This window comes from Crotalus tigris, unplaced genomic scaffold, assembly GCF_016545835.1.
Source record: "Crotalus tigris isolate CLP2741 ecotype Arizona unplaced genomic scaffold, ASM1654583v1 scf7180000018016.4438896, whole genome shotgun sequence".
Taxonomy (NCBI): domain Eukaryota; kingdom Metazoa; phylum Chordata; class Lepidosauria; order Squamata; family Viperidae; genus Crotalus; species Crotalus tigris.
The window spans coordinates 4,199,592-4,211,652 of NW_024096778.1; the positions used below are offsets into that span (position 1 = coordinate 4,199,592).

Sequence of the window (12,061 nt, forward strand, 5' to 3'; positions counted from 1 at the left end):
CCACACCCACCCAGCCCCCAAAGGGCAACCACAATGCTGATGTGGCCCTCAATGAAATTGAGTTTGACACCCCTGCTCTATGAGGTTGCTTTAGTTCTTTTTTTTTTTCCATCTTTGGCTAAAAAAAAATAAGTCATTTGATTGATACTTCTCTTAAAAGGGTACATCTATACAGTACTGAGGAATAAAAGACTGACTTGAAGGAGAATTTACTTGTGTTGCTGGTATAACTGATATAAAATCACCTATGCATAATTTAAAATATAAACAGACATTAATGCACCTCAACATTTAAAACTCTTCAAGCTTTCAATTAACTGTCAATTCAAGCTACAACTTAATTTCAAAAGCAGAAGTTCCTAAGCTACTAATGGAAGTTACTAAGTTGATTATAGCGGCTAATTGAATCTCAGACTCTATAATTTGGTGATAATGCTTGGAAAATAGACAACAAAGCATAATATTTAAAATGATAAAGGCTATGGGTTTTTTTTAAAAAAAGTCATCCGGTATAAACTAATATTGCTGCAAAACTATTATTATGAGATAAAAAAAACAAATCGAATAATATAAAGACATTTTCTGTATGCACATTTTATTAACTTTAAAAACCACGAATACAGCATTGTTTATTCTTTTTGTGGTTTTGAGTTTTATAGTTTTGCCTTGTAGATCACATCAATTTTATACATTCTTGCTGAAAGCACATGTTATATATTACATTAAACAACAGCATAAAATATTGGATGCACGGTGTCAGTGACTCTTCACAACTTGTCTTCCTTCGGGATTCCCGGGTCTTCTGGATTTGCCTGCTCATCCTTGAAGACTCTTTGTAGAGCAACCTTGTATGATGCTCTGGGCTGCTTCTTTCCCTTCTTTTTCCTCCCAACTAAGTAATAAAGAAGAGGGTTGATACTGCTGTTGAGAGATGCACATCCTATCCCAATGGTCATCAGGATGAGACAATGAGGACAAAAATATTCAATGACATAAAAGACATTCATTGGGAGAGAAAAAAGGAGGAAGCAAAGGAGAGCCAGCAAGATGGTGGTGGTGAGCAGCTTCCTTTGATTGCACTGTGATTTAGACTTCATATGAATCAAGAGGGTCACAGTGGACACAATCATAATAGGTGTACAAAGCAAACCATTCACAATAAGCTGGAAAAGCAAAGGTGAACTTTCAGAGCTGCTGGTCTGATGGAGAATGAAGTGCACTGCAGAGAGCAGGAAGGAGAGGATCCAGATGAGGCCACAAACCAGGGTGGACAAATATGGAGGACGATGGCAGCGATGCCAGAGTGGAAAGAGGACAGCCACACACCTGTCCAGGCTGATGGCCGTCAGCAGAAACTGGCTAGCAGAATAGGTGAAGAAAAAGAGCTCAAAAATCAAGAAGGAAATGGTATTGACAATGTCAGTTTTTTTACCCAGAAATGACACCACTACAAATACAGTTGCCATAATGAGGGATGTGAGGACCCCAAAATCAGCGATGGAGAGATTCAGGATGAAAGTGATAAAAGAATTCCTCTTAATGGAATTCACCAAAATATAAGTTGTCATTCCATTTCCAACCAGGCCCAAAACACAAATAACAGCAATGAATCCACTGATAACATTTCGTGTCGTATTATCAAATGGTGTATCATATGGAACAGAAATATTCTTAAAGGCTTCATGTAATGAATTCATAACATCTTCAGTTCCAGAATTCTCAAAATCTAGTCCAGGATCCGATCTGTTAACAGAAAGAGAACAAGAGAACAAGAAAGAAACCGATGACCTCTGGCGAGCCCAGGATAGGGGTCATTCCTCTATCCTGGTGCTTCTTGACCTCTCAGTGGCTTTCGATACCATTGACCATGGTATCCTTCTGCGTCGTCTCGGAGAGGTGGGGGTGGGCAGCACCGTATTACGTTGGTTCTCCTCCTACCTCTCTGACAGGTCGCAGTCGGTGTTGGCGGGCGGACAGGGATTGACCCCTAGGCGCCTCGATCACGGGGTGCCTCAGGGCTCAGTCCTGTCCCCCCTCCTTTTTAACATCTACATGAAACCGCTGGGTGAGATCATTTGGCGACACGGGGTGAGGTATCATCAGTACGTGGATGATACCCAATTATATATCTCCACCCGTGTCCTTTCAGTGAAGCAGTCGACTTGATGTGCCGGTGCCTGGAAGATGTGAGGGTCTGGATGGGGGTGAACAGGCTTAGACTCAACCCTGACAAGACCGAGTGGCTCTGGGTCTTGCCTCCCAAAGGCCAACTGGATGGTCCATCTTTAGTCCTGGGTGGGGGCAAATTTACTTCCCACAGTGCAGGCACGCAACTTGGGTGTCCTCCTGGACTCACAGCTAAATCTGGAACAACATCTATCGGCTGTGGCCAGGGGGACCTTTGCACAGGTTCGCCTAGTGCACCAGTTGCGGCCTTATTTGGACCGGGAGGCTTTACTCACAGTCACTCATGCCCTTGTCACCTCAAGACTGGATTACTGTAACGCGCTCTACATGGGGCTACCCTTGAAGAGCGTTCGGAGGCTGCAGTTGGTTCAGAACACAGCCGTGAGAGTGATTGTGGGCGCGCCAAGGTACGCCCACATGTCACCTATCCTCCGCGAGCTGCACTGGCTTCCTGTGGGTCTCCAGACGCAATTCAAGGTGTTGGTTATCACCTTTAAAGCCCTTCATGGCATAGGGCCAGGTTACTTACAGGACCGCATTCTGCCGCACAGCTCCCAGAGACCGGTGAGGTCCCATAGATTGGGCCTCCTTCAGGTCCCGTCGGCCAGACAATGTCGGCTGGCGGGCCCTCGGGGAAGGGCCTTTTCTGTGGTGGCTCCGACCTGGTGGAATCAACTTCCCCCCGAGGTTCGAACTACTCCCACCCTGCCGGCCTTTAAGAAGGCCGTTAAAACCCTCCTGTTCCGGCAGGCCTGGGGCTGATGTCCCGGGGGGCCGGGATATGATCGGACTCGCGGTATGACTGCTTTATTTTATTGTTTTATCATTGTTTTAACTTTGTACGCCGCCCTGAGTCCTTTGGGATTGGGCGGCATATAAACACTGAAAATAAATAAATAAATACATAAACAAAATGAAACCAATCCTTATTATAGAAATAGACAGGTTTTTTTAAAAAAGAAAAATGCGAAGACTGGGGGACAAATTTCTTTTTCGATAATTAAAAGGCAACTTCTGCAATTCCGATTCTCTGTTCTTATATGGTGGGAGAATAACTGCCGTCAATATAAATCCAAGCTTTTTATCCATAAGTCTTCTAGATGCTTTTCATTATTACTTCCAACAATCGTCATTATTGACTATTCTGACTGATGCCAATGGAAGGTAGGATTCCATGTTTTTGAGAACATCAGATCCCTGATGCGGTGGTTTTGTACCCAAAGTCATCAAAATCAAACACACTTGGAAACCAATGTAGCCCCTCTCTGCCAGTTTGAATGCCATGTTGCTTTCAAGTAGCAATGAGGGGCACCAGAAGAGATAGCAATTCCATCTGACATTCCCGCCAACTGTGTTGATAGATTCATGGTTCTTAACACAGTGGTTCTTAACCTGGGCAATATTGCCCCCCAGGGGGCAATTTCATTTTTCAGGGGGGCGATGGGACAAAAAGGGGCGACGCGGGGGCAAAGGAACGAAAAGGGGGTGATATGGGGGCGATGGTGCGAGACTTTTGGGGACACTTTTGAGAATTGCTGTATATCTATCATACAAAAACATCAGATTGCTCGTTATTAGTGGATTGAATTGTGTTTTCAAATGTTCCTCCAGCTAGCTTCAGTACAGAATGCCGTACATATGTGAAGACGCATCGCTTATCTTGTTGCGCATTGCTCAGCAGCCTCTACCCATACAGTGGCACGCCATTGGCCAGAATATGGGAGATATGGGGAAAAGACTGGAAATAAATTATTTGCATCGATATGTCCTGACGACAATTTTAAAGAAAACAAAACAAGGGTTTGCATAAATTGAAGAATTATTTCCTACGTTGTGATTGAGAGGTTATGTTGGGGGAGGGGGGGTGATGACAACTTCCTCATTGGCTCAAGGGGGCGATTCGTTCAAAAAGGTTAAGAACCACTGGCTTAGTATACTAACCGTACAGTTTCGTTATCTTGAGGACTGTCATCAAACCTTATTGATGGAATGGAGGTGATCCTGCCCATCCTCAGAAGATCTAAAGAAAGTAGGGATGGGAAGGAAATTATTGCAGCAAGTGTCATTTCAGCAGTTAAAGACCCCATTTTCTAACACCATGTTAAACTTCATTAAAGTTAAGTGAAAAGCATAGTCAACAAGTTAATAAGCCCAAATAAGATATTACTTTTTTGACTTGCACAGGAGAGATAGACTGCAGAATCCTGCCCTGATGATTTTGTTCTCCTGTGTTGTGCCATGCATTTGTGAAGTGGTTGTTTTGTTTCCCCAGTGTACTGGTCTACACATGTCTTGCTGCATTCCTTCCATTTCCCACCAGTCAATTAGAATGAAAGAAGCTTCTTGGATGAGAAGCAAAATATTTTTTAAAAAAAAAAAATCAAGAAAGAACCCAAGACAATCCAATTGCCTTTTGAAAAAAAAAAATCACCTTTGGGACAACTATAACCTGGATGATTGAGAATTTCCATAGACACTTAGAAGATATTCCTTACCTGTGAGAATCTCTAGTGCTAAAAGGAATTGATGGAATACCAACTGAAAAAATAGCAAGCAATTGAGGAAGAATCAGTGATGCCAACAAAGCTATGCCAACAAATCTGCATAACATCATAGTGGTCATAGAGGAGTGGAGGGGAGGGGAGGGGACGGGACGGGACGGGAGAGGAGAGGAGAGGAGAGGGGAGAGGAGGGGATGGGAGGGGATGGGATGGGATGGGATGGGAGGGGTGGAGAGGGGAGAGGAGGGGAGAGGGGAAAGGAGAGAAGGGAGAGGGGGAGAGGTGGTAGGGTAGGGTAGAGTAGAGTAGAGTAGAGGAGTAGAGGAGAGTAGAGTAGAGGAGAGGAGAGAAAACAATTTCTATTGATAATGTCATTAAACACTACATAAACACTTGAGAATTTCATTATAAGAAATAACCCAAAAGAAGACAAAGAAAAAAGCACATCATTCCGTTTATATCTTGTATATACCTTTTAAAGAAGTACTTATCCAGTTCCGTCTAAATTTAGAAGAAGCCATTGTTTAAAATGTCTGTTCAAGATACTGAAATTTTAAAAAGAAACATAATGGTTAGAATGAAAATGAACAAAACAGCTAATCAATAAAGCATATTTGCTTTCACAAGAGCACTGATCAAACAGAGCTCCAATTAGCTTTTCCATGATTCTGTTTTGTTGTTGTTGTTGTTGTTGTTGTGCTTTCAAGTGAGCCTTGACTTTTGGTGACTGTCTGCAATTTTCTTCACAAGTTTTTTTTGGGAGTAGCTTGTGACGGTCCTCTTTCTAGGCGTGAAAGAGAGAAACTGAGCTAAGATCACCCAACAAAATAACCACAAAGAGAGGAATAACTCAGTCTCCAGGCTTCTGGCCTGGTTCCTTAACCACTGCAACAGACTGGCTGTCTTTCAAGATTGTAATATATGTAAAAGTTTTCTTTACCAAACAAAGGTGATTTCCCAAGAGGCAACTGGACTTTTCTTTCTCTTTGAAGACAGTTTGCTTCTAATCCAAGAAGCGGAAGAAGTTTCTTGGATGAGAAGCAAAACGTCTTCAAAGAGAAAAAAGAAAATCTAATTGCTTTTTTTAAAAACACCTTTGGGCACTTGAATGAACCTTTATTATCAAACATGTGTACAATAAGATTGGCTGAGCCTCCGTCCGTGCCGCCCCATAACTCACAGTGACTACAAACCCACCAAAATATTACACCCTGTGAGCTACTTGCACAGCGCGCCGGCCTCACGAGTCTATCATGCATAAAGTTATGTCCCATTCAAAAGCCTGACAGCCCATGGATAGAAGCTGTTCTTCAGCCTGTTGGTACGGCTGGCTATGTTTCTATATCTCCTACCCAACGGTAGGTGAGTAAAGAGGTACCGACCAGGGTGTGAGTTGTCCCTGAGAATTTTCCTCACTCTTCCAAGGCAATGGGCCCTGGCGATGTCATCCAGTGGTGTCAGGGAACAGCCCACAATGTCTTGTGCCATGCTCACCGCCCTCTGTAATACCTTCCTGTCCGCGGCTGTCAAGCCAGCATACCAAACTACGATACAGTGTGTGAGGACACTTTCAATAGTAGATCAGTAGAAGAAGGTCATGAGTCGTTGCTCTACCCTGTTCTCCCACAAGACCCTGAGGAAGTGGAGTCTCTGTTGGGCCTTTCTGGCCACCTGGGCTGCATTAATATTCCAGGTAAGATCTTCACAGAGGTAGACTCCCAGGAATTTGAAAGAGAAAACTCTCTCCACACAGCCCCCATAGACATTTGCCTTAAACACAGTTTCTCAATTTTTTTGAAAACTATGCCTTACCTAGTGCTTCACTTTGGCTGGTTGCTCAATAAGACGATCAATCTGTATCAAGAACATAAATTATACTGCTCAAGGCTATTCTTGACATTTACTTCCTCTTCTTTCTATGGGTTCGGAGGATATTATAAAATGAGGACTAATCTCACTTGCCTTTTCTCTCCAAATCTGGAAAGAATGGCTGGCTTGGAGCCCCCATCCTGGCCCAGCTCTCAGCTGAAATCCCATCTGCCTTTGCTGCCCGTCTCTGATCCTAGTCAATCTATTTTGATTGGTTTTCTTTTTCAGGAAGAGCTTGGGAAATTATTATTTTTTTCCCAGCTCTTCTTTCAATTTCCAAAAAAGCACAGGATTTCTTCAAGTCAACACATTGGAGAAAATCACTACACACTCATCCCAACGTTTCTTTCAACCTATCCAGAACAGGAGAAGGCTTCCGTTTTGCTTTTCTTGACATGTAACAATTTCCAAGAGCTACACTCTTGGTTTACAACAGGTTTACCTGGTGATGATAGCCAGTCGGTCCAAGGAGGATCAGCTGATCTCTTTGAAAACCAAAAGATGCCCAGAAAATGCAATTTCTTCGATGAATCCGGATTCACACTTTGATGGCCTGTGGCAGAGATGTTTTGAGAAAACAGAATATATGCAGCCAAGGTGGGGAGCAAAAGAGGAACTTCTTTAACCTCTTCAAACTCAGCAAGATAAAGTTTTTTTCGTAATATGCAAAGGAAATGATTAAATATGTGATGATATCTTGGCAGGAGAAGCAATCTAAAAATCTGAGTGAAAACATCCTGTATCCCTGTGGTCACTTAATCAAAATTCAGATGCTGGGCAACTGACTCATATTTATGAGTTGCATTGTCCCCGGGGGTCTTGTGATTCCCTCTTGCGACCTTATGATATTTGTTTTGCGACCTGAAGACTGGCATTTCAAGACAGCCACCTATCTGAAGTAGTATAGGCTCTCCTGCTTGAGCAGGGGGTTGGATAGAGGACCTCCAGGGTCCCTTCCAGCTCTATTCTGATTGAAATTGACAAGCAAAACCAGGTTCATTTAATAACGGTTTTACTAACATAACCATCGCAGCGATTCACTTAACAACGGTGGCAAGACAGGTTGAAGTTTTCAAACTCTCTGTATGGGCAGCCCCACATGGTTATAGTATAGTTGCAGAAGAAAGCTGCAGTCAATCCATGAGAGCTAAACACGGAGAATTTTTGTCTAAAATAGTCACTTGCACTTTCATAAGGAAGCAAAAAAAAAAGAAGTCCAGAGCTCCTCCATGCTTTATGATTAGCTTTTTAAGGAGGAATACACTGAATAATGTTATTTTTTTCCCCTTCCATAAAAGTCATACAGCATGGTTTCTGTTTCAGTTGTTTCTGTATCTGTCCTCAGTAATAGGAAACACTTTAAATATCATTTGTGTATGTGCAGTCAATAAAGTTATCACAAATTGCTGGAATGCAATTGTTCCAAGCACAATATATACTGCTTAAAAAAAAAAAAAGGGAACACAAATGTATAGGATCCTATATGTTTGTGTTCCCTTTATTTTTTTGAGCAGTATATTTACATGTGTAGGAAGAGAGATCAGTTTATATGTAGATATTGCCATTTGAGATATTTTCAGTCTTTCTCTGATTCTTTTCTTTGGGAATGTTTACAGGTATGTAGATTCTCAATCGTTCTGGAACCATTCAAAAATATTGACATTTAAATGTGATTTCATAAGGCCTTGTTGTAATAAATGTCCTCCTTTTGATTTAGCTGATACGGTGAATCCTCGTCTAGTGGAGCTAAGAGACATATCATACTCTGGATAGTGTTGAGCTAGAGTCCCATTATCCTTCTCCATTCGCCATGTAGTTGATAAAACCCGGGACATTTTGGCTTGGCCTTCCTGTGATGAAACCTTTCCAACTTTGAAAATTCTCAACAATAGTCCCATTGTCTAGACTAGACAGGTCAAACTTGCGATGTCATGCGACATTGCGCAATGTATTGGGACGGTTTTGCCATTGCTGGCAATGGGATGGGCGCAGCTTCCGGTTGACGTGTCTGGCCTGTGGGCTGGCAGTTTGACACCCCTGACCTAGACACTGAAGTTCAAACACGCAGAATTGGAGGCCACAGAAGTTGAGGAAGGCAGAACTAGAGCAAGTTGATTCATCTTCAGGTAGGAGATACTTGGTAAAATAGGTTAGTCCAACTTCACAAATGTTTTGATATTCCACAAAGATAATTATCTGCCTAAATTCTGGTTTCATGTCCAAATTAATCAATACAGAAATCAATTGTTTAAAAAATATGGTCATGCTTGGAAAGAAATGAATATATCTTTTGAATGACAATGGTGAAATTAAAGAGTTCAGATTTTGGAACCTTCTGAAATTTCCGTTTGATCGGTAGAGTTTTCTTCCTCCTTAAAAATTCTCTGAAGCAAGTCTTTGATGCTCCTCTGAGTTTTACCCTTCTGTCTCCCCACCAGATAATAGATCAGGGGGTTAATGCTGCTGTTGATGCTGATACATAAGTAGCTACAATGTACAATATTTTTATTTACAAACTTGTGCCTGATTAAATAAAAGGCATTTAGTGGAAAAGCCAAGACTAAGAAGAAGAAAAGAGTGAGCAAGACAACTGTCAAAAGCTTCCTCCTCCTTTGGCTTTTGGATATGAAGCAGATTTTGATAAACAAGATGACACTGGAGATTGTCATCAGTGGGAGACAAAGCACAGCATTAACGATGAAGTGATGCTTCACGGTATACTTTCGTTTATATCTATGAATAGCTGCAATTGTGAAGTAAATTGAAGAGAGGATGAAGGAAGTGGTCCAGATGACAGCACACACAGCAGTGAACAGATACACCGGCCGGTGGCATCGATACCAAATTGGGAAAAGGACCGAAATACACCTGTCGATGCTGATGACCGTCAGGAGAAATTGCCCAGCACTGTACATTAACAGCAGGACCGTTTGGAAGAGTTCATAGGGAAAGCCATAGTAGCAATGTGTAGAAAGCCCATGGATTTCAATAATCAGTTCAGCGGTGAGGAAACCAAAGTCCGCAACAGAGAGGTTGATAATATAAAGGGCAAAAGTGTTCCTCTTAATGGAACAGCCCAGCAGCCAGATCACAAGGCCGTTGCCCAACATTCCCAACACACAAAAAAGCATAGTGAAGGATGCCAAAGTAAGCATCACTTCATTTACGCTGGATTCATTGCCGGTTTTGCTTTTGCCACAGTGTGTTGCATTGATTAGTGCTAAGGCACTGAATCGAGAGGGGGACGTCATATTCATGATGCTCCAGTCTTTTGTCTTGCTTCTGTGGTTTCAGATACTCCTGCTGGAACAAAAGAGAAACAGATGACATTAGCCTGGTCACAGCTCCTGAATGCATATTGCGAGGCAGTCTCTAGATTAGCACTAGGAACCCTGGTGGTGCAGTGGTTAGAATGCCATATTGCAGGCAAACTCTGCCTACAACCTGGAGTTCAATCTGACCGGCTCAAGGTTGACTCAGCTTTCCATCCTTCCAAGGCCGGTAAAATGGGGACCCAGATTATTGGGGGCAATAATGCAAATAACGCTTTGCATTATAAATTATCCAAAGAGTGCTATAAAGCACCATGGGATGGTATATAAGCCCAAATCTATTGCTATTGCTATTAGCAATCCTATCTTCACAATTTGCATGGAATGATGCAATTTGTATGGTTAACTGAGGATAATAATCTGGCCTGGTTGATCTGAATAAAAAGTATAATATGGAAGCCTTGGTCCATCAAAGCAATGATGGGCCATGGAGGTCACCTTCCATTTATGGTTCCATCTGATGTTCTCATGCAGCATGAAAGATTTTTACTTCAAATCTAAGAGAGTGAATATTAAGCAACATGGATTAATGAATGGGAAGGAAGGAAGGAAGGAAGGAAGGAAGGAAGGAAGGAAGGAAGGAAGGAAGGAAGGAAGGAGAAAGGGAGGGAATTTGGTTTTGTTAAATTAAAAGAAAGGGAAAGAATATACAAGATAAAATGAAGATCCTCTAATCTTCTGGAGTTGATGTCTGCACACAGGGAATAGGAGCAAAGAAAAGTTTAATTCCTTTTTATTAATCAAAATGGATCATGGCTTCTGACCATGAATTATGGATCTGTTGCTCCATATTAACATTTTTTTCACAATATATTTTAGTCTTTCTGACTTTTCAGTCCTCTCATTAGGATTTAAGGACATTTTCACGGTCAGTTCAAAATCTAGATTTTTTTGTTTTCAAAAGCATAAGTAGTAGACTCAATCTCCCTTGTCCTTAAATTCTCTACATGCTTCCTTTTTTCAAATCTTATCTATTGTGACAGTACCTTACATATGCTGAGAAGGCAAGTATTAACAGAATAACAAAATAAGCAGGTTGAAAGGGACCTTGGCGGTCTTCTAGTCTAACCCCCTGTTTAGCAGGAGACCCTATATCATTTCAGACAAATGGTTGTCCAATCACTTCTTAAAAACCTCCTGTGTTGGAGCACCCACAACATCTGGAGGCTAGACTGATTAATGTTCATTTTATGCAGAGGAGAGAGAAGATTTTTCAGCCTTTTTTTTTTTTAAAAAAAAGTACAGGAGCCACTATTGGGTTTAGATATCCTGAAATCAACAAACAGTGGAGAACACTTTATCTTGGCAATGGGGAAATACCCTAAGACAGGGGTCTCCAGAATTGGCCCTTTTATGACTTGTGGACTTCAATTCCCAGAATTCCTCAGCCAGGCATGCCGGCTGAAGAATTCTAGGAGTTGAAATCCACAAGTTATAAAAGGGGCAAGTTTGAAGACCCCTGCCCTAAGTCCTTGGCTTAATCAACATTCATTTCATCTTTGCACAAAAAGCAGTGGCAATGGCATTTATTGATCTAGTGTTTAAAAACCAGGATGCTAAAAAAAGAAGTGTCTGCCTTGGAACTGCAAGAATATCTGCAAAATAAAAGGCTTTCTGGAACTGCAGCTTCTAGTTTTGGATCGTGTGGCTCTCACTATCACAGCCAATTTAATTAATGTAATCTCAGGACTGGACCCTCCATTTTGCCCTTGTTCTTGCTGCCCAATCTTACAATTGTCACAATATTACATTACTTCAAAATGAGATTTTCAAACTATCCATTCAAATGGAATAGACACAGAAAGACATCTACTTTGGCCACATTCATAACAAGCTCCATGTATTTTCTCCTTTGCTTGCCTGTACACATTTTGGAGGACATTTTGGTCACCCCATCATAAAATAGATGTTGAGACTCTATAAAGAATGCAGAGAAGAGCAACAAAGATAATTAGGGGACTAGAGGATGAAAAATATAAAGAATAGTTGCAGTAATTAGATATGTCTAGTTAATGATAAGAAGGACTAGGAGTGACATGATGGCAGTGTTCCAATATTTGAGGGGCTACCACGAAGAAGAAGAGGTCAATCTATTCTCCAAAGGACCTGAAGGCAAGACAAAAAGCAATGGATGGAAACTCATCAAGGAGAGAAGCAACCTAGAACTAAGGA

The 12,061-nt window shown here is 41.7% G+C and overlaps 2 protein-coding genes across 2 annotated transcripts; both read right to left on the minus strand.

Moving 5' to 3' along the window:
• Positions 1–767: 767 nt before the first annotated feature.
• Positions 768–8,392, minus strand: LOC120309417 (proto-oncogene Mas-like). Its single transcript, XM_039346603.1, has 2 exons — positions 8,322–8,392; positions 768–1,743 (listed from the first exon to the last, which is right to left on the minus strand). Exons 1-2 carry the CDS (start codon positions 8,390–8,392, stop codon positions 768–770), a joined length of 1,047 nt encoding a protein of 348 aa, XP_039202537.1.
• Positions 8,393–8,875: 483 nt separating this feature from the next.
• On the minus strand, positions 8,876–9,808 carry LOC120309418 (mas-related G-protein coupled receptor member H-like). The gene has a single exon (XM_039346604.1). It carries the CDS (start codon positions 9,806–9,808, stop codon positions 8,876–8,878), a length of 933 nt encoding a protein of 310 aa, XP_039202538.1.
• Between the last annotated feature and the right edge of the window lie 2,253 nt (positions 9,809–12,061).